This window comes from Cydia strobilella, chromosome 24 (assembly GCF_947568885.1).
Source record: "Cydia strobilella chromosome 24, ilCydStro3.1, whole genome shotgun sequence".
In the NCBI taxonomy this organism is placed as follows: domain Eukaryota; kingdom Metazoa; phylum Arthropoda; class Insecta; order Lepidoptera; family Tortricidae; genus Cydia; species Cydia strobilella.
In genome coordinates this window covers 2,843,704-2,869,796 of record NC_086064.1, presented here as the reverse complement: position 1 = coordinate 2,869,796, position 26,093 = coordinate 2,843,704, and the positions used below count along the sequence as shown (strand labels likewise).

The following is a 26,093-nucleotide window of genomic DNA, read 5'->3' as shown; positions in this document are numbered from 1 at the left end:
GAAGCACCGCTCAGCGCCTCGAGCGGCCCAAGCGGATATCTACCAAGGCCTCGCAGATATGGAGCGAGATCAGCGCACAGGTGAGAGCGGGACGGGAATAGCGTGTAAGAGCGAGACAATGGTTCGTGAAGCACCGCTCGGCGCTTGCGGCTCAGCGACTCGAGCGGCCCAAGCGGATGTCTACAAAAGTTGCAGATATGGGGCGAGATCAGCGCACTGGTGAAAGCGGGACGGGTATAGCGTGTAAGAGCGAGACAGCAGTCTCTCGCTCATTTATTTCTGTTTAAATGTGCCGCAAAGCGTTTATTTATTTTTATACGTATGTTACTATTGTCCGCTATTGTTAGAGCGGTGGTGACTGAGTGGATATGACGTCCGACTTTCAATCCGAAGGTCGCGGGTTCAAATCCTGGCTGTTCAAATCATTTGATATTTACCACTAGCTTTTTGGTGAAGGAAAACATCGTGAGGAAACCTGCATACATCTGCGAAGAAATTCAAAAGGTGTATGTGAAGTCCCACATTGGGCTAGTGTGGGGACTATAGCCCAAGCCATTTCGCGCATGAGAGGAGGCCTGTGCCCAGCAGTGGGACCTATATACGCTGAATTATTTTATTATTTATGTATTGTTAGAAACAAAAATATTTTAACGCCTAAAGTGATTTGTCGTGGATATCTTACAACACCAAATTGTAACAACCACTACATAATATCGGGTCTCTATTGTTTCCCATATAGTTTTAAGTCATAATTATTTATATATATATTATATATAGTATATATGTATATTATATTTTATATGTTATTTTTATTTTATTTTTGCTGTTGTATTTGTAGTACCGCCCACAATTTCTCTGCTTAGCCTTAAGGTTGACTGGCAGAGAATGCCTTATGGCATTAAGTCCGCTTTTTGTACTGTAAGGTTTTCTTTTGTGCAATAAAGATTAAATATATAAATAATGTATTGTTTGTTCACAGTTTCGTTAGTCATAATTTGTTTTTTCTCAGAAACGCGTAACTTTTCAGGATTGCCATAAAACAAACCTAACCTAACCTATCTATAGGATAACCTGAGGAAAATCCTGAAAAGTAAACGGTTTCAGAATTATGACTAATGATAGTGTGATAATCATTACATTATGACTTTCAATAATTATGTCAAACAAAGGGACATTCGTAAAACTTATATACATGTGATTGAGACGACCGGTCTGGCCTAGTGGGTAGTGACCCTGCCTGTGAAGCCGATGGTCCTGGGTTCGAATCCCGGTAAGGGCATTTATTTGTGTGATGAGCACAGATATTTGCTCCTGAGTCATGGGTGTTTTCTATGTATTTAAGTATTTATATATTATATATATCGTTGTCTGGGTGCCCATAACACAAGCCTCCTTGGGCTTACCGTGGGACTTAGTCAATCTGTGTAAGAATGTCCTATAATATTTATTTATTTATTATACATGTGATTATATGTTTTAGGTATACAACTTCGATCGGCCACGAGTGGAGGTGGACGTTCTCAACAAAGTTACGAAGGAGGAACTCATACAGTTCTATAAGGTAAAAATTATTATTTGTGACTTTTTCAATCAAAAGGTACCACATTGTCGCTTACCATAAGGACGAAAATTGCTTGTCTCTTATACGAAAAACCTGTCAGCGTTCTTATGGCAAGCGACAATGTTGCCTTTTGCTTGAAAACGACACATTTTATGTTTTCTTTTATATTATGCAAAGAAACCGACTGTCGAAAATAGTCTGCCATGGTCATACCAAAGATAGATATAACTCCGTAATAGATGGATACAGTCTAAGGAAAAAACGTGCCTCGAAAATCAAGAAAATTTAATTCTCGTTCAGAGGGCGCTACTATTTTTTGCCTACTGTCGTATAGATGGCGTTGACGGTTTCGTTTGTTATTTAACAATTTTAACGCATATCAGTGAAAGAACATGAGTCAAAATCATAAAAATAATTAATGCAAATAATAAAAATCATTTATCCATATTTAAATACATTTTATCGTATTTTTATAAATCTTCATTTTTAGTTTTAAAGTGTGATGATGGCAGTGAATTTACTGGGGTTACAAAATTTACTATGACAGTACCGCTCTAGTATAAGTTACTCTATGATATTATGTAATGTCCTGTTTGTTTCTGCTTACGAATAAAATTCTATTCTATTATTATTGATTAAGGTGAGAAAAGAAATTAATTTATGGGTTCCTTTTATTTTATTTTAAATCTAAATGTATATGGAATTTTTATTCTGAAATAAATTATTTGAATTTGTATTTTTTATATGTATATAAAATATTTGTCGCAGAAACACATAAGCGATTCGTCGGAGGACCGACAAAAGTTGTCGGTGTACATCGTGTCGACGGCGGAGGGCGGCGCCGGCGCCGACGACGGCGAGAAGAGAGACGAGGAGAAAAAAGAAGCCAAGGTATGTCTGTCTCCCCTGCACCCTACAATGTACAGTTGAATCCGTTTATTATGACTCCGCTTATACTGACCAACCGCTTACTATGACCACGCCTATGGAACTCTCCGCGCGAACTCTGATTTATACCTACAACTCGCTTCCCGCCGGCGGGACTCAAGCTAGCCAGTTGGTTGCCACACGCGCTCACGCACGCACGTCACCGCGCGCTATGCCAAAGAAATGTCTTCGTCACGAACAAATAACACAGCTTGTAGTGTGGATGAATGCAGAAACAACAAAACGAATAAAAAATATAGTTTTCCCCTCACTAGCTCGGAAAGTTGTCGTTTATCCTTCAATACAAGCGGGGAAAAACGCGTTTTATCCACTAGTGGGGAAAGTAATTTGACCTTGGATGGAGCGTGTTTAAGTAGCTTGACAGATAACAAAACGTAAAACGCTCATGATAATGGTTCGTTCGATATTAATTATCATTAAATAAATGGTTTGAGAATCTAATAAAAAAATACCAAATTTAGCTTTATTTAATGATTTTAAGTCATAAACCTTAAAATTCCATAAGAAACGTTTGTTTTTTTATAATGATGTTAAATATAATTCTGAACGCACAAGTTGAATCGATGCAATTTCAAAACGCATCGTTGACATTTCATACATCAAAAATGTCAACATTGTCACCAATTTTTTTACTTAAAACCTTTTCTCATCGACTCGCGTAAAAATACACAACTTCCAGAGTTTTCTGTTATAATATCGTAAAGAAATAAGTGATTTCAGTGATGAAGATCATCTAACGCCTGTGGATATTGCACTTTTCTCGCTATAGTGAGGTGAAAAGTTTTGTGCTACACACGGGCGCAAATGTATTTTACTTCTCGTGTGTTGAAACACTCGCTACGCTCAGAATTCTATTTTAGAACCACTCGCTTCGCTCGTGGTTTACCTATAGAATCCTTTCGCTTGCTCGTGTTTCAATTCTACACTCGCGGGTAAAATACAACTTTGCACCCTTGTATAACAAATAACTATTATTCCTCTTTCGACGGATGAGGAAAAGTAAATAGATATTCGTAATATAGGTACTTACACCTACTGTTATTATTTTTACGATAGTTACAAGGTACGTAGGTACTATTAAATTGTTTTAAAGATGTAGGTAATGTTTTTACGACACATTTAAAGTTAGATATCTACCTAAGACACCTAAGTATTTGAAAGAAGCGTCGGCAACCCTAGCGTTGTGCCGGTGCGCGCGGTGCGGGGAGCGGCGCGTTGAAGGTCACTCCATTGTATTTTTGTGTAGGTATCAAAACGGTAGGTATTTGCGTTTTTCTTTGAGAGATAAGTATCTGTTCGTAAGAACTATTATATAATCTGTGCTATGACGCAATTACTGTGCGAAGTTCGGTTTTCATATAAAATTATTTGTGACAAATTCGGGTGATGACTTCGCTTATAGTGACAAATCGCTTACCAATAAATCAAATTTTTATGAAATTATGTCCGGTTATACTGACAAAATCGCTGGTTTGTGGCCGTCCCCACGTCTCCCTGCGAGGACGTTTGGTGCGTGCGTGGCGTTTAAGTTTTTTTAGTTTTGATTCTCTGTGAAAGTTTATAATTGGTACAAGGTTAATAAAACTCATCTCTCACAATGGAATTTGAGATTAATTTAGAGAAAATAACAAAAATAAGAAGTTAATCAACTATGCTTTATATGACATCCGCTTAGTATGACGTTTTTGTCACTTCCCTTCGATGTCATTATAAGCGGATTCTACTATACCTCCCTTTCCCCCCAAATATTTTCGTTTTAAGGTTATAAATTGTATGGATATGACAGCTGTCACCGTATCTTATACCTTTAAACGAGCAATTCTTGTATGTATATATATTTATATATTTCGAGGATCTCGGAAACGGCTCTAACGATTTCATTGAAATTTGTTATATGGGGGTTTTCGGGGGCGAAAAATCGATCTAGCTAGGTCTTATGTCTGGCAAAACGCGCATTTTTTTGTTTTTAGGGTTCCGTACCCAAAGGGTAAAAAGGGGACAATATTACTAAGACTCCGCTGTCCGCCTGTCCGTCTGTCTCTCACCAGGCTGTATCTCATGAACCGTGATAGCTAGACAGTTAAATTTTTACAGATGATGTATTTCTGTTGCCGCCATAACAACAAATACTAAAACCAGAATAAAATAAATATTTAAGTGGGGCTCCCATACAACAAACGTGATTTTTTGCCGTTTTTTGCGTAATGGTACGGAACCCTTCGTGCGCGAGTCCGACTCGCACTTGGCCGGTCTTTTATATGTTTTCCGAGCAAAGCCCGGTCTCCCAGATAAGCTAAAATACTATAAAAGCGTCTCAAATAATAAAATCTTGTTTCAGCCCACCGTCATCTTGGATCTCGTGGAGTTCAAGTCGAGGAGACGCCTCTACGCGCACCCCGTGCCCTTCACCAACATTCCGCGTAAAGGAGCGCAATGCAAGCTCTAACATCTCCAACATGGACCACTAAAGACGTCACCGCCAAAGACGTCAACCATAGTATATACAAGTTATAGACATGAAACCGAGCGACCAGTGGTAAGAAAAAGCCATATTCATGTATTGACAGTTTCATGTATGGCAGCATAATCCTTTTTCTCTTTCACTTATAAATTTCGGTATTTCGCCATCGCCTCCTTGCTATGATGCCATAACCCGACCACGAAAAAATGCCCGGTCGGTGATAAGGACAAAGCATGGCACTATTTTCTCTTTCCTCTTATAGGTATCGCAATAAGACTATCTTTCTCTATCAAAGAGTGTCAGGCCCTTGACGTCAACTGACGCGCGCGACAGCCCAATATCAACCTTCGTGCGTTACGATAAGGTCCACGATGATACGCCGCGCACGATAGGCGTGGCGTTCAAGGGGTTAACCATTAGTATGTGGTCAAAATCGTGGATTCAAAGCTTGTGCCATAGAGAAATAAGTATGCTTAGAGTGCTCAATCCATACATAGATAAAAACTCATTTAAAATAAGTTTTAAGCAAGCTTTGAAAAAATGTATCACTACACCTTATAAAACAAAGTCCCCCGCCGCGTCTGTCTGTATGTTTGCGACAAAGATAGATATAACTCCGTAATAGATGGATACAGTCTAAGGAAGAAACGTGCCTCGAAAATCAAGAAAATTTGATTCTCGTTCAGAGGGCGCTACTAGTTTTGGCCTACAGTCGTATAGATGGCGTTGACGGTTTCGTTTGTTATTTAACAATTTTAACGCATATCAGTGAAAGAACATGGGTCAAAATCATAAAAATAATTAATGCAAATAAAAAAATCATTTATCTATATTTAAATACATTCTATCGTATTCTTATAAATCTTCATTTTTAGTTTTAAAGTGTGTCGACAGATGGCAGTGAATTTACTGGGGTTACAAAATTTACTATGACAGTACCGCTCTAGTATAAGTTACTCTATGGTTTGCGATAAACTCAAAAACTACTGAACGGATTTTCATGCGGTTTTCACCTATCAGTAGAGTGCTTTTGCTTTAGGAAGGTTTGTGTATAATTTGTAAAGGTTTCGAGTGACCCGTTCAAAGCGGGGCGGGCCGTTCAAAGATAAATCTTATTGCTTAATAAATATCGAGTCTTCAGCGAGTTTTAATCTTATTAATAATACGTGGATACCATACGAAAGTGTTGTATGGAGCGAACACTAAGGTTACTTATTTCTTTATGTTGCTGTTCAAAAATCGTGGTTCCTTAACTCGGTTCTGCTGTATGTAGAAAAGAAAAAATGTCTTAGAGCTGGGACTTTTATCATACACAGGCAGGAAGTTAAGAGTGGCTGTTTGACCATAGAGAAAGAACTAGATTGACAAGCGCTAACGTTTGAAAATCCAGTTGCAGCGCTATCTACTTAAGCTGTCTAATCCACGGCTTCAATATTTACCTCTCACATAGACTACTTTAAGACGACTGGTCATCACACAAAGACGCTCCCAAATGCACTGAGTTATTTGAAAGCGTGGTTTGAGTATACACACATTACATACTTACACAGTATTGTAGAATATTATAGAATGTTTGAGTGATACGTACAAAATATAAATGCAATAGTTACTATTAAATATATTAATAACGGGTCACTCACGTGTTTTAAGTCGAAAACGCTCGACATGTTTCACTCCGTACCGAGGAGCGTCATCAGGAGCTTGCGTCGACGGTGACGGACCGGCGCAGACTGCGGGCCGCAGCCCTCCGCGCCCGATGACTCGGCGCGGGCGCCGGTGGCGGCAGGGGGGGCGAGAAAACATGAACATGTCGAGCGTTTTCGACTTAAAACACGTGAGTGACCCGTTATTAATATATTTAATATGTCTATGTCTCACGGAAGTTTTGCAATAGTTACTGTTAGATATAGATGTGCAATAGTCAAAAAAATAATCAAAATATTCTATATTCAAATAGGCCTAGCAACAAACACTTTTAAATTGTCAAGTTTTACAAAAAATACCTTAATGTGCTGGTTGCACAAAAAGTGGCAAGTTCTCGGAAATTTCACAATAAATAAAAGAAACTTTCATTTTGGAAATGGATGAATGACATTTCGATCCTCATACAAAAGTATGAGAAGTTTCTGATCTTTTTCCATGTGGGAATTTCGCAAAGTTGACGCTTTCCGGTCGGAGAACAGAAAATAATATTATTATTAATTAATTATGTTCAAACATTAAAGGCCAGGCGATTATCGTCCTTCGAGAAGAAATATCGTGCGTGTAGTTAATATATCTATAACAATATATGTATGTGGTGTTCCTTATACAGTTACCGCAGCCTTTAGCCGCACAGAGGCCTACAAAAAGGTCACCCATTTCATTGTATTTTGAATCTTAATTTTTACACATTAAAGTTGAATTTGTCTTGGCAAGTTTTAATTTGTGGGCGGCTAGACGGTAACGATATGGAAACCACATATAGTTTTTTCGTGTTATGATGTTATGAATATTGTGTTCGAAGCTAGAAACGTGATTTGTGTTAATGGCCCAAACGTATCAAAAAGTTACTGGGTATAAAATGAATTTAAAACCTACATGTATTTATAGTGATGAAATTGCATAACTCTTTTACAACATTTACAAATATTTTTTATTTATCTCCACATTGTATTGTTTTAAATATAGTATTAATTGCTAGTCAAATATATACTGAAGATCATTTGACTCCAAAAATATATAACATGTAGTAATGTATGCGAGTAATTTTAAAGATGTACACATTTTTTTATTATGTTATTTTTTACTCAAAATCAAATCAAGTTTCGATTCTAATAGAAAAAAGTTTACAAGCTTATTTTTTTTCCATTCAGTTACAGTTTTTCATTAGGCAGCTCCAGAACACGCGGCGCGAAGCCGCGAACGCGAGTGTGGAGCCGATTTCGCTGATTAGCGAACTAGACTCCACACTCGCGTTCGCGGCTTCGCGCCGTGAATCGCGCACGAGTGTGGAGGGCCCTGTAGACTTCGGAATGGAATGAACGAGAAATGTGTGGAAATGCTGAGACATTTTTCTCCTATTACTATCGAAAGAGCGCGTGGGGCGATATATTCGTTCACTCGAAAAAGCCATTTAATAATAAAAAAATAAAAATAAAATAGAGCGCGTGATTCTGAGTAGAAATAACATAAATATTCCCAAAACTAACTAAACTAAAATAATAAATACACATTATAACATGACCCAGGCATGGTCTTGACCCGTGGAGCGCCGAGCGCCCTACTTGTGATAGTGTGACAGTAGTTAGTATTGGAATTCCACACTACTGTGATACTGGGGCACTCCACGGGTTAATAGTTAATTTCTTGTCCGGGAACTCAGTTACTTAATACTTACATAAATAAAAGACATTTGTTTTTAATGTATTTTCTTTGTTTCTAGCTGGTTGTTTTGTTTTTATGAGCTGTATATTTTTATTAAAGCTTACTTTTAAGGATAAAATAAAACCCTATTAAATCAGCATTGTTTTATTTATTATAAAATAATTCCAAAACGCTATATTTCGTTAATATTATTAGTATTAGTCCATTTAAGCATGTTTAAGCTAACTACCCATAGTCAGTGTGCAGTTCTGTACGATCTTCGCAATGCCAAAGTGTGGAAGTACCATAAACTTCCAAATTCCACTGCCACCTCAGTGGGAGCAAATGCTAAGTAAAGATCATAACCATATTACGGGCATTCGGAATCAAATAGAGAGTGACCTGACGACCAAAGTGGCCAAATATATTGGAACACACACTTTTTTACCCCCGACGCAAAAGAGGGGTGTTATAATAATAGTTCTTAGCTATGTTTGATAGAAACCGATCCGGCAGTGAAGCGTATCAGCTTTTTTCCAAAATGATGACATTTTTGGCATGAAATCGATTTTTTTTGGCATATAGCATATAGTTGACAGACACTGGCGACTCGGGAACAGAGGTTTCTCTTCCTCTGAATGTGACAGTGGGGTAACGCGATGAGGCGTCTGGACGTCAGATGACGTCACACACTGCTGTGGCGTCCTGTCGTCAAGTAACGACACACGTAGCTGGGGCATTCCGTCATCATGCAGGTGACGACACATGCTTATGTATCCCGTCGTCAGGTGACGTCACGCTGCCGCGGCATACCGTCGTCAGGTGACGTCACGCTACTGCGGCTTCCCGTCGTCAGGTGACGTCACACTGCTGCAGTGTCTCGTCTTCCGTGACGTCACGCAGCTGCGGCTTCCCGTCGTCAGGTGACGTCACACGCCGTTGCGGGGTCTTGTCGTCAGATGACACATACAGCTCGGGCGTCACGTGACGATATGGAGTCATCGTGATCACTCCCGGTGCAGTATAGTGCTCATCCTCTTCTGAAATCAAAGACTGACTGATTACATCTCTCGGATATCAATCAAGAATTTTCAACTACTTTGACTAGAATTGACTGTGCCGTTAGAATATTCTTACGGTAGATGTCGCTATACGACTTCCTAATGCGTATAAACAAAAGGAAGTAATGGAAAATTGGTAAGTTTTGGTAGCTCAGTTGGTTAGGACCGGTGTTTCAAAAAGTCGCAAGTTCGAATCTTGCCTGAAGCGGTGGATTTCAACTTTTAACTTCCTTTAATTGGAACATTTGTAATAGATTTTGAGCAGACATATTATAAATGCGAAAGGGTGTCTGTCTGTTACCTCTTCACGCTTAAGCCGCTGGACCGATTTAGTTGAAATTTTGCATAGAGATAGTTTGAGTCCTGGGGATGGACATAGCATAGTTTTTATGTCGGAAATCATCCTTAAAGAGAGTGAAAAGGGGGGTGGAATTGAGAGTTAATGAATTGCCTGATCATTGATAGTTAGAAGTCTCGCAGAAGTCTCGAGTAGAAGCTAGTTAATATGGTGTCGGTTACCGCGATAGTTACTCATACACTGCAAATGAACGCTGTAAAGGGTTCGAAACGTCGGAATGTATAGGTATTATAAATTCAATATACGTGTTATTTTTAGCAATTAAGCTTATGGTTAAATTGAATAATTGCTATTACACTAGAGCTGCTGTTACTGATTCCACGCAGACAAAGTTGCGGGCAAAAGCTAGTAATATTATAAACGCGAAAGTAACTTTGTCTGTTAACTCTTCATGCTAAAACAGCTGAATCAATTGCGATCAAATTTAGGATGGGGATAGTTTAAGGCCTGAAGAACGACATAGGATTTTTATCAATCATCATCACTCCACGCAGAAGTCTCGAGTTAGTTACCCATACCAAAGATAGATAACTCTGTAATAAATGGATACAGTCTAAGGAAAAAACGTGCCTCGAAAATCACGAAAATTTGATTCTCGATCAGATTGCGCCACTACCTTTGGTCTACCCTCGTATAAAGGGCGTTGACGGTTTCGTTTGCTATTTAACAATTTTAACGCATATCAGTAAAAGAACATGGGTCAAAATCATATAAAAATAATTAATGCAAATAAAAAAAATCATTTATCCATATTTAAATACATTTTATCGTATTTTTATAAATCTTCATTTTTAGTTTTAAAGTGTGTCGATAGATGGCAGTGAATTTACTGGGGTTACAAAATTTACTATGACAGTAGCGCTCTATAATATATCCTCTTTGCTCATACGCTGTGCAAATGAACGCTGTAAAGGGTTCGAAACGTCGGGATGTATTATAAATTTTATTCAATATACGCGATATAATCCGTTTTCATAGTCGAATTTAAACTGTTGTGAGACATACTAACATTAAACACGGTCGTCGTGAACGCTGCTCGCACTATTAGTGCTTGAGAAAGGAGACCTAGGCTCTCCGAAACATGTCGCGCGAGTGACTAAAACAAGTGAGTCTAAACCGTAAAATGATTTAACGTTTTCATAGTTTTATTTTAGAAGCTAGTTATTAGGCCAGGATTACACTCGTAAGTTTTACTCACGTAATTAGGGACACAGCTATACTACAGAATGAAATATGAATATCGTTATCTCATTCTAGCAAATAGCTTTGTCCCTACTTACGTAAGTAAAACTTACGGGTATAATCCTGGCCTTATAATAACAAAACTTCCGTGAGACACAGACATATTAAATATATTAATAACGGGTCACTCACGTATAGCTAAGTAAGCTAGTTATTAATAAATGATGTACCTCATTTTTCCTCTTCAAAGTTTTGCGGGTCATCCTCATACGATCGTCCGTCGCACAGAGGTTTGATCGCCTGCCGATAATACAGCCCTTCACTATGCAGCACCCGTCTCACTGTGTCCACACTGGTGCCAAATAACCGAGCGTAGTGGTGTGTAGACTTGAACCCATTCTCCTCAAATTCCTTTATCATGAGTTGCCGCTGCGAATTGTCTATAAGACTGGGCCTGCCGGTCCTTTGCTGGTCGCGCAATGATCTTTTCTCATGGAATCTGTGTACCCATAGAGAAACTGTTTTTCTCTGTAATAATATTAATACAATACAAATAATCGAAATTGGCAAAAATTTCATTTTAGGTACAAGCTTTTATCGCTGACTGTAGTTTTCTTTCCCCAGACAACTAAACAATTCTAAAAAACCCCAAACACAATCAGGTTTCGTTGTTTTATCACAGTTCCTATGGCCACCTGTCTCCATCACCAGATCAGCTCGATGGTACCATAATATTGCATTGTCACCCGACTTACATGTGTATGTAAATTTTCTGCTTCAATGGAAGTGGGTCAAGTTTAACTTGCAAGATTTGACCCGTCCAAAATACATAGGTACATTGCAAGTTAATAAAAACATATTAAATCACATTTACAATCGGGTCGAATTTATTTTGTTACCTTTATTTACCGACGTTTCGACACAGGTTTCACTGATCGTGGTCGCGGCTAACGGATAAACAAACAATAAATTCGCGATAGACCCGATTGTAAATGTGATTTAATATGTGTTCAAAACGCGAAAGTTTTAAATGTTATAAGTTAATAAAAAGCTCGTAAAAATACTTACAGTGACGCCGGTCTCTCTAGCAATCTCGGAAATATTTTTGCCTTGCTCATGCAGAGAAATTATTCTCGACCTTTTACTCAAGTCAATATTGCAACGGGATGTCACTGTTGACAAAGATAGATATAACTCCGTAATAGATGGATACAGTCTTAAGGAAAAAACGTGCCTCGAAAATCAAGAAAATTTGATTCTCGTTCAGAGGGCGCTACTAGCTTTGACCTACTGTCGTATAGATGGCGTTGACGGTTTCGTTTTATTAAACAATTTTAACGCATATCAGTGAAAGAACATGGGTCAAAATCGTATAAAAATAATTAATCCAAATAAAAAATCATTTATCCATATTTAAATACATTTTATCGTATTTTTATAAATCTTCATTTTTAGTTTTAAAGTGTGTCGACAGATGGCAGTGAATTTACTGGGGTTACAAAATTTACTATGACAGTACCACTCTAGTATAACTTACTCTATGCTGTTGATTATAAAGTTACAAATGTTACAATTAAGAGCATATCAACGTGCTCACTAGCGCCACTGCTAAATAATTGTGATTATTTAAATTTAAAGATAGATATTTATAAACCGGCCAAGTGCGAGTCGGACTCGCGCACGAAGGGTTCCGTACCATTACGCAAAAAAAAATGGAAAAAAAAAACACGTTAGTTGTATGGGAGCCCCACTTAAATATTTAATTTATTCTGTTTTTAGTATTTGTTGTTATAGCGGCAACAGAAATACATCATCTGTGAAAATTTCAACGGTCTAGCTATCACGGTTCATGAGATACAGCCTGGTGACAGACGGACAGACAGACAGACACAGACAGACAGACAGCGAAGTCTTAGTACTAGGGTCCCGTTTTTACCCTTTGAGTACGGAACCCTAAAAAGGGGGCCGCTACGTACTGTATTTTGTATTTAAGTACCTTTTGAATACATCAAACTACTCGTAGTTTTTATGTTGCTGGATTCGTCGATATATGAACTCAAAACAAAACCGGCCGTTTTAATTTCGAACGCATAGATTGACGAATCCAGCAACGTAAAAACGATTATAATGTATTCAAAAGGTACTTAAATACAAAATACAGTACGTAGCGGCCCCTTTTTTAAATATCTATCGTTAAATTTAAATAATCACAATTATTTAGCAGTGGCGCTGGTGAGCACGTTGACGGGCTCTTAACAGCTGGAAAAGTCAACAGAAAGCATAGAACTAGTTTAGAGTCATACCACGCTAGCCCTGCATAGCGTTTGCAATGAAAAGTTATCAAATCAAATTGTCATCTTAGACGACCTGTCTGGTCTAGTGGGTGCCCTGCCTATGAAGCCGATGGTCCCGGGTTCAAATCCTGCTAAGGGCATTTATTTGTGTGATGAACACGGATATCTGTTCCTCAGTCATAGATGTTTTCTATTGTATTTAAATATTTATAAATATTTACATCCATACTAATGAGAAATTCTGTCTGTCTGTGTGTTACCTCTTCACGCTTAAACCGCTGAACCGATTTAGTTGAAACCTGGCATAGAGATAGTTTGAGTCCCGGGAAGGACATAGGATAGTTTTAATGTCGGAAATCATCCCTGAAAGAATGAAAAGGGCGGTGAAATTTCGAGATTTAATGAATTGCCTGATAATTGATGTCAAGCCATTTAAGCTTATGCTCAAATTGAATGATTGCTATTACACAGTTGTTGACTATGGATGAGGTCTTGGTGGCTCAGTTGGCAGACCCCTGGAGTATTAATCCAGAGGTCGTGAGGTCTCACCCAAGGCAGTAATTTTTCCACTTAAATTTAGTTATAAATTGTTGAGCAATACACTTTTCGTCAGTCGCGACACAAGTGACATCTAGTGTCAAGTAGCAGTACTGAGAGTTTCGCTACTTGACGCTAGATGTCGACTACGAAATAAGGCATGAAACCTGATGTATGGAGTTTACCACTCTTTCTTTACTTATATTTCTCTATGGCTGTTGTGAGACTTTTCTATACATCAGAGAATCAGATGGCGTTAAGATTGAATTGGGTATGAAAATTTGCTGTTGTGCGTACACTATTCATACGAGTATAGTACAGTGCTTACAAGGATATGTTTTTTTGTTGTCACTCATTTTGCCATTTCTTCGTTTTGTTTTAATGTTTAAAGATTTTGAGTCTGGTTGCGCTTTTCGGTCTTCATGTTGAGTTTGCCCTGTAAGTTAAATACTATTATTATTTACAACAATGGTTTTGACATCAATTACAATACATACAATACAATACAATTAGCCTTTAATCACTGACTCAGGTTTAGTTTTGGTTTTGTTTCCTTATCATTGATTTTTAATTGTCACTACTGTCTGTCAGGTTGTCGGGTTTCCGACAAAAGCCTCCTCTAAAGCTTTCCAGTCTTCTCGGCTCTTACCCACTTCGCTGGAAAATCATATTCCCATAAATTTTTCGGGTGTCCCTTATCTCTTTTGCTGCATGTAGGGAACCAATTGGTTATATTTTAAGTCCATTTGTCTATTTTTGATTGACATCAATTAAATTTGTACAATTGTACAAATACAATACAGCATTAAAAAGAATAAACTGCTATAAATGTTACACGAGTGTTTGTTAAGAACCAATAGAATAATTTTATTTACCTATCATTGCTTAGCGCAGCTCTAGTGGTAATAAGCAAGCATTAAAAATAGCGACAATTGGCAAAATCTAACTAGGTAAATATTCACACACCTTAATTTTATCCGTCTCACACTACACACTCAGTCACAGTCACATACACACACACACACAATCACTCAAAACACACACACATGTTCAACCCATATCTAGTTTGAATAAAATGCTTTTTTACTCCCTTCTTTTTTTGTACTCTCTTGTTTCCACTTAGTTATTGCATGTTAGTTGAAGACATCTGTTATTGGCTATGTTTTCTGTTCACTATGTTATGTATTACTTTTTGTATTGCTGTTGATGCCCCAAATAAATAAAATAAAGTACAGTAAGAACCAAATTGTACCTGGACACACTACAAGCTCCTTAGGATGAAGGACCTGCTCGGGGTCAACCTCAACCTCAATTTTCACTTTAATGTCTTTTATGGGGTACAGGCCGGCCGCGCTCACGCCACAAGCGCCCGCGCTGTCTGACTCAGTCTCTGCCTTCACCGCACATGTGTGCGCCGCCTGTGCACTTACGGGCTGCTCGTGATCGGTGCACTGGGGCTCCGCCTTCACCCACACACACTCTACACCCTCTACCGACATAGCCGTCTGAATCAGAAACTGATAAATGCTGAAATGTGCTGTAGACCTAACATCGATGTCCTATTGAAACCAAGTCTTTTTACATAACTGTACAATAAAATCACGCCGATATTAAGCACATTTTTTATTTTGCCAAAGTAAAGTGGAATTGGAAAAGGAGTTCCGCTTGTAATATTAGTTGTAGTTTATTATGCAACACGGCCAGGGTGGTAAAAATCCTAGGTAGATTCCCCTGAGAATGTCTTTTCCTAAGGAAACTTTAATTACTTGTGTTTAAATTTGTGGGTGGAACAATCATAATTATATTAAAATACTACCAAAGAACATGCAAAGAACGAACATTGAACAATACAATCCAAGATCTTTACGTCAAAATAGCTCATATGACAGTGACATCTGACATCAACTTTGACATTGAAGCTGTCCATGCATGTAAACCATAAACAAATTCACTGGGGTTCCGTTTTTCTGATACGGAACCTAAACAATCAGTAATTCAATCTATAATCATAGTTAATAATTTATCTAAAAAAATTCGAAGTTCATCAATACTAATAGCTTATTAATGTTTTTGATTTCATTTTGGAAAGTGAAATGTAAATCGATCGATTTCACTATTTTTGACATATCCACAACACTACAACTGAGTCGGGGATACCGCGTTATAAATTATCTTAAAGTCTGTTTTATTTAGCTCGGAAATAAATTGTTTATCTCAGATATCAAAAAGCCGAAAAGAGCTTTAATGACCTCATACATACCATACCTACCTAGACACCTATTTAGATAAAAAAAAACATAGTAATTAGTACTAACATTTACATAACGTAACTTGTCTCAATGTGCGTCATTTGGTATTTTTATGGTTTTAACATGGCCACAACGTTACGAAGTTATGATCAGAAGGCCTACCGCAAACCACGTACGACGTGTTGCCTCCCTGTCACACTTACGTACGAATTTACAAGTGCGACAGAGAGGCAATACGTCGAACGTGGTTCGCGGTAGACCCTCAGCATTGAAATGGCGTTGGTTGAACCACCCACACAGACTAATAAGAGAATTAAGAGATACGAACCACCATTGAACCCAACCAAACTGAATATTTGTCTTCTTTTCATTTATAAGCTTAAACTGGTGAATGTTACTATAAATACTTGAAATATGGACTCCATTCAATCTTTATACGGCAAGTGCCGGTGCTGTTTGAAGACAGGCGAGCATCGCGACGTCCTTAAAGAATATTACTGTGATGGAACTCGTGAAGTATACTTCGATATATTTTTGGAATGTTTCAATGTTTTTGTAAGTAATTTACATTCGATCCTTACAAGTGCTTCTGTAAAGTGGGCAAGATAGGTGTAATATCCTCATAACAGTATTGAAATACAGTGTTTACTAACAAAAAATATTGTTTCACAGAACATATTAGTGCATAAGGGTTTCAGTTCTTACGGCAGGAGCCATTTAGTGATATATAGCTAGTCTTTCTCTGAGATCACGGGGACAACGCCGTCCTCGATACGTCTGACGGAAATTAATAACTTAATTATAGGTGATTAAGTCTAGAAGTAGACTAATTTTGACTAGGTAGTCTGTTAAAGACAGTCTGGCAAATACATAGTTAGCCAAGTTTTAAATTACCTGTCACATTTTAAACATTAGACTATAGTCTATAGAGTACTTCGTAGTTCTTGTAGCTTTATAGAAATTACTTTGTTTGTTTTTATTTTAAGGGTCCCCACCGTCCCCGGCAAGCTCGGTTCTCCATACAAACATAGTTACACTCTCATTTTAAATAGATTGCTCTGAAACTTTGTACTTACAATAGGATAAGGTATATCTATGTCTGTAATTAGTTTATGTAGCTTCAGATACCATAGTTAAAAAAATACAGCGAATTTAAGTTTTCATATTTCTTCTGTTATTTGTATAGTTTTTATTAGTTTTTTTTTTATTGTGTATTTATATTTATGTAATTGTTTTTTGTCACTCACTACTTTCTTTAGGTTCAGGCTGTAGTCACCCTTAAGAATTTCTTTTAGTGACCAGTACTTCTGTCTTCTGCCATGCCTGATCTATGGTTCACAAACATGGGTGTACACAAATAAAGTAAAAGAAAAGATAAGATCAACACAGAGAGCCATGGAAAGGAGTATGATGGGACTCAGGAAGATACAAAAAATAAAACACACAACAATAAGAGAAAAAACAAAGGTTGCTGATGCCCTCACAAGTGCTTTAAAACTTAAATGGGGCTGGGCAGGACATGTAGCCCGAATGACTGACAAAAGGTGGACCAACATAACCACTAAATGGAAAGCACCAGCAGGCAAACGGTCCATAGGAAGACCAAAAAAACGGTGGACAGATGACATAGTCCATACAGCTGGAAAACAATGGATGGTGAAAGCGAAGCAGAGAGATGATTGGATAAAATTGGAGGAGGCCTACACCCAAAGAGGGATCCATATAGAAGATAACATCTAAATTACAAATACAAAAACCATATAAAACTGAATAAAGGGCTATAATAATAATAATTGTTTTTTGTAATTTTCGATTAATTTTATTGTTTGTAAAAATTGACATGTAAAAGTGCCCCTGTGGCCTATTTGCTGAATAAATGTTTGATGTTTGATGTTCATACAAAACTTGTTTTTGCTCTATTTCATTTGTTTTATAAAATGGAGCTATATAAACTAATAACAGACCTACATATACCTCATGTGTGGGTCAGCCGCATTCGAGGGAAGCCAGTGCTGTCAAACTGGTTTAACTTGGCAGATATTCTGTATCATCAATTTATTAAAATGCAAGCAATAGTTTTAAAATGAGAATGAAACTATTAAAAAAGGAAACTATTCTTTTGACTACCTATGAAATTGTTTTTTGTGTAATATCTTGACATTTTATTTTCTGTAGTATATTTTGGTGGTAGTGTATACATTGTTCGCCTCTTATTGTACTTGTAAATAAATATTGTAAATATTGCATGCCTTCTCTGGTAGAACATAAGACACGCTTCTTTTAAATGTCATCACCTTATGTAATACAACTATGTTCTTGCAATAAATTATTGATTGATTGACATAATCTGTAAAAAAAAAAACAAAAAAAAAACTGAACAGTAATTTTTTTTTAGTTTTTTTTTTAATGTTTAATTTAGTATAATCTTTGGTTTTAGCTTTCAACATCAAGTGAGAGCAGTAACCTGATTTGTGTGAACTGTATCCAGAGTTTGCGGAATGCAAACGACTTTCGCAAAATGGTGGTCGAGGCAGAGAAGAAACTGCTGCCTGGTAAGTCTGTTATAAATTTGAATCCCTGAGCCTGTTCAGTGTCGGAACAATTATCACGCGGCCACAAGGAACCATGGCCCATCTGGAAGGCGCTGAACAGGCTCAGGTCCCAGGTCGGCCGTTGCAAACAGAACATGGCCGTATGGGGACTTCTTCGCGGCCACTATACTCAATGCGCTTGCAACACAGCACCGCAAACCATGGCGCACCTGGTGGCACTTGGCATGCCCCGCGTGCCCGCACTCCTAATCGGAATCTGACCTGAGGGACGCGACGGTCAGGGCTGTCAGCACCGCTGCTTTCTGGGCATCCACTGTTTGAAGGAACCTCGACACGAAAGAAGACGAATTTTAATCCCAACAAACTAAAATAACAAGAGATTTCTTTTTGAACTAAGGGCCTGACACTCTTTGATAGAGAAAGATAGTCTTATTGCGATTCCTATAAGAGGAAAGAGAAAATAGTGCCATGCTTTGTCTTTATCACCTACCTGGCATTTTTTCTTGGTTGGGTTATGGCATCATAACAAGGAGGCGATGGCGAAATACCGAAATTTATAAGTGAAAGAGAAAAAGGATTATTCTGCCACACATGAAACTGTCAATAGGTACATGAATATGTCTTTCTCTTACCCCTGGCCGCTCGGTTTCATGTCTATAACTACTTATGTATACTATGTCTATGGGTTGAACTTAAAAATGGCGAATGAGTATAGAGTTTTTTTTTGCTTTTTGCTTGTTTAGGTTGTTTAAAGTGTAATATTGATAGTAAACTAAAGTGTCAGCTACTGAAGAATTAATCTAGAAACATGTCCAACCATTTTTAAAGTTCCGTGCCCAAAGGGTAAAAACGGGACCCTATTACTATGACTGCGCTGTCCGTCTGTCTGTCACCAGGCTGTATCTCATCCCGTTGACCACAAGCGCTGTAAAGGGTTCGAAACGTTGGGATGTATCATAAATTCAATATACGTGATATAATCCGATTTCATTTTATTTCATGAGTAACTATAGCGGTAACCGAACACAATATTATATATTTACAGTGAAAAATCTTGAGGTAAAACTAGAAGGCTTAGAAGTAAAGCTGGAGCCTATTGATGATCATGACTACATGGACACAGACAACAAGGACTTTGGTAAGTTTTAAACATACAATTTCCATTTTAAAAGTGGAAAAATTACTGCCTTGGGTGAGACTTCTGGATCGATACTCAAGCGCTCTGCCAACTTATCCACCAAGACCTCATCCTTAACCAGGGAATCTTAATCCACCATAGGGGACCCTAGCGACATCTACTGTAAGAGTGTTACACTTTAAACGGCTACCGGAGCTCCAAGCCATATTGGAAATTCACCAGTTACAACAGTATCGATCCAGAGGCTGTGAGTTCAAGTCTCACCCAAGGCAGTAACTTTTCCACTTTTAAATTTATTCTAAGCTTAATAGCATCGTTCGCAGATGTTTCTACTTGTCAAAAATTAAAATACAATTTCCATACAAACAATGTTATAACTCAAATTTAAACTATCGTGAGACATCCTAACTTAGCTAACTTAGCAGTACGTGACGCCCGTCGTGAACGCTACTCACTCAGGCACTGTTAGTGCTTGAAATTGGAAACCTAGGCTCTCCGAAACATGTCGCGCGAGTGACTAAAAATACGTGAGTGAAACCGCTAAGTTAGCTGAATGTTGTAACTGTAGCGTTCTTCCTAAGCTGTGTGTTTGAGTTTCACCAGGGGGCCCAGGGACACGAAATTGCTCAATGTATCATTATTATGTAAAATGAACCTTCTTGTGAAAATGCTAGCCTAGCTTTTTATATTGGGCTGGCAGAGTGAATAAAGTTCACTTGCCCAAAATGCCAAAAACGGGGTCCTGATTAAAAAAAAAATAGTTTAAAAAAACACTAGAAAAACACGCTTATAGGTTTGTTATAACCTTGAAACCTGATCAAAGTCCATTACGTGACCTTTCTCACAAGTGCAAACACGACTATGATACGATATTCCATCATGGAATGCCAGTGCCTATCTTCCGGCTTCATCATCAGACCTTGAAACCTAATCGTGGTCAAAGTTCATTTCAAGACTTTTCTAACAAATCCAAACACAGCTATGATACAATGTTCCATCATGAAGTTCCAGTTCATATCTTCCGGCTCCATCATCAGATCAGTTCGACAGTACCATATTATTGTATTGTCATCAGAACTACATACAGCTGCCAATTTTCATGACGCTGCGATCCTTGGAAGATGGTTAAATTAGTTAACTTAGATTCCATTACATAGTTACGTACAGGTCGACCTAATAAAAATGTGTTAATAAAATGTTTTATATGAGCAGATCCCGGAAACGACGAAGACACGCTCGCACGCGACGAATCTCGCCTATTGGCTCGGTTCCCAACTCTGCGCCCTCTACCCACCAGGGACACCCTGTATGATGTGTGTCCCCGATACGTAATGCATCTCGACATGTTACGGGGTAAGTAACTCGTGTGCCTGTGGGTGCTTATAATGCAATTAACGTTCGGCCAACACTGGTGCTTACTTATACATTTCAACCTGTAAGGTCATGTACCTACAAACCACAGAATAAGTAATAGTATTATCATACAGAACGGCCACGCCCCGCCCCGCCCCGACTCGAATGACCTCGCCCCGCGACAGCAGATTGACGGCCGTTTGACGTCCGACTATTTTTAGTATTTTTAAGCAACTTACTCACACTATGACGCATGCCGCGTGTACAGACGTGCCGTTCACACATAGAAACGCAAGTGATTTTTGATGTATAGTGGGTCCGCGTGCTCAAGATTCAATGTACGCCCACGCCTTAAATATGTCATTTTGTTCTCTTGTGACACAATCTACTATTCTATTACAGGAAAGAAAACTCGCTCAAAAGACATAGAAGAACTACTAAATCTGGAAACTGAAATAGAAAGCAAGCACATAAGCGACCAACGCTACGTCGCCGAGAAGGCCGCTCACGTCCACAACGCACAGCTTATCTTGGAGCACTCCAACGTTACTGCTTTCAAGGTACTAAAAATATTTCAAATGGGAATAAAAACTGACAATTGCTCCCTACAGAGGGCGTCCATAAACAAGTTGCAGTTTAATCCTTTTTAAGGCATAAGGGTGTGGTTTGAAACTAAGTTCAAAATCGTGTAAGAAATATTCCCTGGCTTAAGAGTCCCCCACAAGCTCGGTTCTCCATACAAACGTAGTTACGCTCTCATTTTAAAATGACTAGCTGGTTTGCTCTGAAACTTTGTACTTAGAATAGGATAAGGTATATCTAGGTCTGTCATTAGTTTATGTAGCTTCTGATACTCAAGAAAAAAAAAACAGCGATTTTTCGCTGTATTTTTTTTCTTGGGTAGCAAAAACAAGTTGCTCTATTTCGTTTGTTTTATAAACTGGAGCTATATAAACCTCATGTCATTGTATATGGAAAGTTTCATTACAATGCAACACGTAGTTTTAAAATGAGAACGAAACTCCGTTTGTATGGGACGGTGAAATTCGGCTTGCTTGCCGGGGATTCTTAAGGGGGAAAAATGTAGGTCACTCGATTTTGGCGCTGCACATCTTTAGGAGTGCTGGGAAACTCTTGTATCTTAAGACTTTTATTGAACTCAAATGATTATTTATATAAATGAATGAATTTATTTGCAAGTCACAGAAAATAGGCAGGCGTGTCTCACTCCGCGATTTCGTCGCGTCGCTACAAGTACCTGCGGCCGCCTCAATTTTGAGGTTTTGCCGTAGTAATTGCCGCGCACCGCTATGGAACGGACGTCTGCACGCGCTTGCGCCGCCGTGCGCGTAGTAGTCGCGTTTTGTTAGGGAGTGAATCTTCTGTACCTACTATTATATATTCTGTGAAATAGGTTACAATTATAAATCATTTACGATTTTTTACATTCTTTTAAGTAATATAAACAAATTTTTGAAAAGCGTTTTTTAATATTTTTCAATAAAAAGACAAGATTGTTTCCTTCTAATTGTGTTCTTCTTGTGTTGTTTGTTGTTGTTCTTCTTCTTGTTTGTTCTAATGCTAAAAAAACGAACACTTCACGAACGAACGATACATCGAATAATTGTATGTTTCTTTTTTTTTTAGGGTAAAAGCAGAGTTGGACTGCCCTGTTTCTACTGCAAAGACCTCTTCGACAACATTGAAGCATTACGAACACACCAAAAAGAACACAAGAAAAGTGACATGAAGAAATCCTTGAATTCTTTTAGTCCTTATAGTCTTGTCATAAATGTGGACATAACAGACTTAAAGTGTACTTTATGTGACGCTAGCTTAAATACTTTAAAAGACTTAAAAAGTCACTTAGAAACAAAACATAGTAAAAAGTTTTACACTGAGTACGAAGACAGAGTAATACCATTCAAAGTACCCATGGATAATAATTATATTTGCCAAATATGTGGTCTAAAGTTGGAGAATTTAGGAACGATGGAAAGACATATGAACGGACATTATAGAAATTATATTTGTGATGAGTGCGGGACGGGATTCGTAACTAGCTATAGATTAAGAATGCATATTAAAACTATGCATGTCGAAGGTAGTTTCCAATGTGAAACTTGTAACAAGGTGTTTTCATCGCAACTGAAGCTTAAAAGCCATATAGATACAGTGCATAATATGGTAAAGCGCTTTAAATGTACTAAATGTTCAGAGCGGTTTACAGGTTATTTTAAGCGACATCAACATTTAGTTGCAATACATGGTGAAGCAGAATTAGAATATAAATGTAATGTTTGTGACAAAGTATATGCAAGAAGATACATGTTATCTCGACATATGAAGCGAGACCATTTGGAAGAGCGTTATTTTCAATGTGAGATATGTTCTAATAAATTCTTTGCTAGGCGAGATTTGGAATCGCATATGGTTAAGCATAATGGGGCTAGGACTTTTGAATGTATGGTGTGTAAAAAAGCGTATGCGCGGAAGAAAACGTTGACGGAGCATATGCGGATACATAATAATGATAGGAGGTTTTCTTGTGCGGTGTGCGGGCTGGCTTTTGTACAGAAATGCAGTTTAAAAGGGCATATGAAGACGCATCATTCTGAGTAAATATGTTAAGCGAGGTTTAGACTAGCAAGAACTTGCATGCAATTTACGTTACATTGCTGACTACTAAGGTAAACTGCATTCAAAATGTTTATCAGATACCGCAATGTAATGAAAATTGCATGCAAGTTCTTGCTAGTCTAAACCTCGCTTAAGCTTTGGAGAAAAATGAAGTTCGGAGAAAGTTGTTATTATTATTATTATTTATTTATTTAATAAAATACAGAGTATTCTTACAATAATCATAGCCCCGCAAAACTCACGCAAGGTCATCAGTCTCTAGTTACATATGTACTTAACTTAATTTTATAGTAGTGCAATTACTACAAAATATTGAGGTAGTGTATTTTTAACATAGATTACTATGTATTGGATATATTTGCTAAAACGGTATCATTTTATATCAATATTATATTAAATTTTTGTCACAAGCAATCTTGTCTTTTTTAATGACAATTAATCCCTGCTGTTGCCCGCCGTGTCGGTAAAATATCGTGACATATTATTTCGACATTTAATATTATATTCATAAATATTATAGGACAATTTTTACACAGATCAACCTAGTCCCACAGTAAGCTCAGAAAGGCTTGTGTTGTGGGTACTGGACGACGATATTCAAATAATAATATATAATAATATAATATATATATATATATTTATTGCTTTCACATTGGTAAAATTACAGATGTTCTTAATCGATAATGTATCACAACATCACACCCTGTAAGGGTATTGCAATTTTATCTATCTACTCTAAACTAATACATATGTAAATTAAACACAGAGATAACATTACACAAAAGTAATACCTACCTAAGCTATGTATTACTTATATGTCTATTTATGGTATTTATTACAATCAAAATATTCTTGTATAGAATAAAAACAATTACTCGTTAAATAATTTTTCAAGCAGTTAACAAATTTATCATATTTTTGCTCTCCCGCTATTTCCTTTAGGAGACTATTGAAAATTCTTATTGACATATTATAGGGGCTCTTATTACTTATTTGTAAGTTACTGGCGGGAAGGGCTATTTTATTTTGGTGTCTTAAATTTAAGGTACAATTATTATGACGATCTTTAGCTTTTAAATATAGGTCAGGATGTTTTCTTACAAATTTACATGTTTCTAATATATAGAGGGATGGTAGAGTTAAAATATTAAATTTTTTAAAGTACGGTCGGCAGCTCTCTTGGTTTTTTTATATTACTTAATATTCTAATACACCTTTTTTGTAATATGAATAAATCTGCACTATTTGTGCTATTACCCCACAAATTGATCCCGTATTGGAGCCATGTCTGGGTAAATGCATGATAAGCACTAAGAGCCGTTTTTAACCCTGTAGTTTTTTTAATATTTCTGAGGGCATAAGCAAAGCATGATATTTTCAAGCTAATTTTATCTATATGCATTTTCCAATTGATATTCTCGTCAATGACTATGCCGAGGAGATTGCAGTGCTTTATTGGTTGAATTTGGGTATCTAGGTAAGTGAAATCAAAATTTAATGGGGTTCGTTGATGGGGTCGAAATTGAATTAAATTTGTCTTTTTTAGGTTTAGTTGTAGATTATGATCGCTGAGCCATTGAATTACGGTATCAAAAATATTATTTAACTTATGAGTTAGATTGTTACTGTTTGAACAAGAGAATACTATAGATATATCATCGGCATATAGGAAACATTTTGTATATTCGGTATTTATTATTTTTGCCAGGTCGTTAATGTAGATTAAGAATAGGATGCAGCCTAAAACACTGCCCTGAGGAATAGAACCTGTGATTTGTCTTTTCTGTGAAAATGTTTTTAAAAGAGAGTTAGTTGTTTTGTTAAAATATTCTATTTCTACATACTGTATTCTGTTTGTCAAGTATGATTTGAACCAGTCATGAGTTGTTCCACGGATTCCTATGCCATATATAACTATATATCATATAGCATAGAGTAACTTATACTAGAGCGGTACTGTCATAGTAAATTTTGTAACCCCAGTAAATTCACTGCCATCTGTCGACACACTTTAAAACTAAAAATTAATATTTATATAAAATACGATAAAATGTATTTAAATATGGATAAATGATTTTTTTATTTGCATTAATTATTTTTATGATTTTGACCCATGTTCTTTCACTGGTATGCGTTAAAATTATAAATAACAAACGAAACAGTCAACGCCCTCTATACGAGAGTAGGCCAAAACTAGTGGCGCCATCTGATCGAGAATCAAATTTTCGTGATTTTCGAGGCACGTTTTTTCCTTAGACTGTATCCATCTATTACGGAGTTATATCTATCTTTGCATATAGTTATTTTCATTGTATTTTTAAGCAAAATCTATCTCAATATATTTCTTAGGTTCTATGCTAACCACTGTTTAAATGTTCGCCCGTATTAAATTTACACAATGTATATGAGATGCA

At 37.3% G+C, this 26,093-nt stretch overlaps 3 protein-coding genes across 6 annotated transcripts in view; 2 read left to right on the top strand and 1 right to left on the bottom strand.

Moving 5' to 3' along the window:
• The window catches only part of LOC134752115 (insulin-degrading enzyme), a 40,796-nt gene extending 32,350 nt beyond the window's left edge, over positions 1–8,446 (top strand). For 2 of the 3 annotated variants that reach the window (XM_063687687.1, XM_063687686.1), the window contains exons 24-26: positions 1,481–1,561; positions 2,330–2,452; positions 4,848–8,446. In XM_063687687.1, coding sequence (XP_063543757.1) covers positions 1,481–1,561; positions 2,330–2,452; positions 4,848–4,955 — 312 coding nt within the window. In that variant the 3' untranslated portion in view covers positions 4,956–8,446. The remainder of the gene's footprint in view (positions 1–1,480; positions 1,562–2,329; positions 2,453–4,847) is intronic. The other variant, XR_010128735.1, reaches the window with a different exon arrangement.
• Positions 1–25,477, top strand: part of LOC134752140 (zinc finger imprinted 3-like) — a 123,339-nt gene extending 97,862 nt beyond the window's left edge. Inside the window, exons 1-6 of one of the 2 annotated variants that reach the window (XM_063687731.1) lie at positions 16,292–16,551; positions 18,434–18,548; positions 19,594–19,686; positions 20,899–21,039; positions 21,442–21,599; positions 22,687–25,477. In XM_063687731.1, the coding sequence (XP_063543801.1) occupies positions 16,411–16,551; positions 18,434–18,548; positions 19,594–19,686; positions 20,899–21,039; positions 21,442–21,599; positions 22,687–23,661 (1,623 nt within the window). In that variant the 5' untranslated portion in view covers positions 16,292–16,410 and the 3' untranslated portion in view covers positions 23,662–25,477. Of the gene's footprint in view, positions 1–16,291; positions 16,552–18,433; positions 18,549–19,593; positions 19,687–20,898; positions 21,040–21,441; positions 21,600–22,686 lie in introns of those variants that run through there. The other variant, XM_063687732.1, reaches the window with a different exon arrangement.
• LOC134752171 (uncharacterized) lies at positions 8,484–15,580 on the bottom strand. Its single transcript, XM_063687781.1, has 5 exons — positions 15,000–15,580; positions 14,076–14,183; positions 11,985–12,088; positions 11,147–11,444; positions 8,484–9,355 (listed from the first exon to the last, which is right to left on the bottom strand). Exons 1-4 carry the CDS (start codon positions 15,244–15,246, stop codon positions 11,148–11,150), a joined length of 756 nt encoding a protein of 251 aa, XP_063543851.1. The 5' UTR covers positions 15,247–15,580; the 3' UTR covers positions 8,484–9,355; position 11,147.
• Positions 25,478–26,093: the final 616 nt, after the last annotated feature.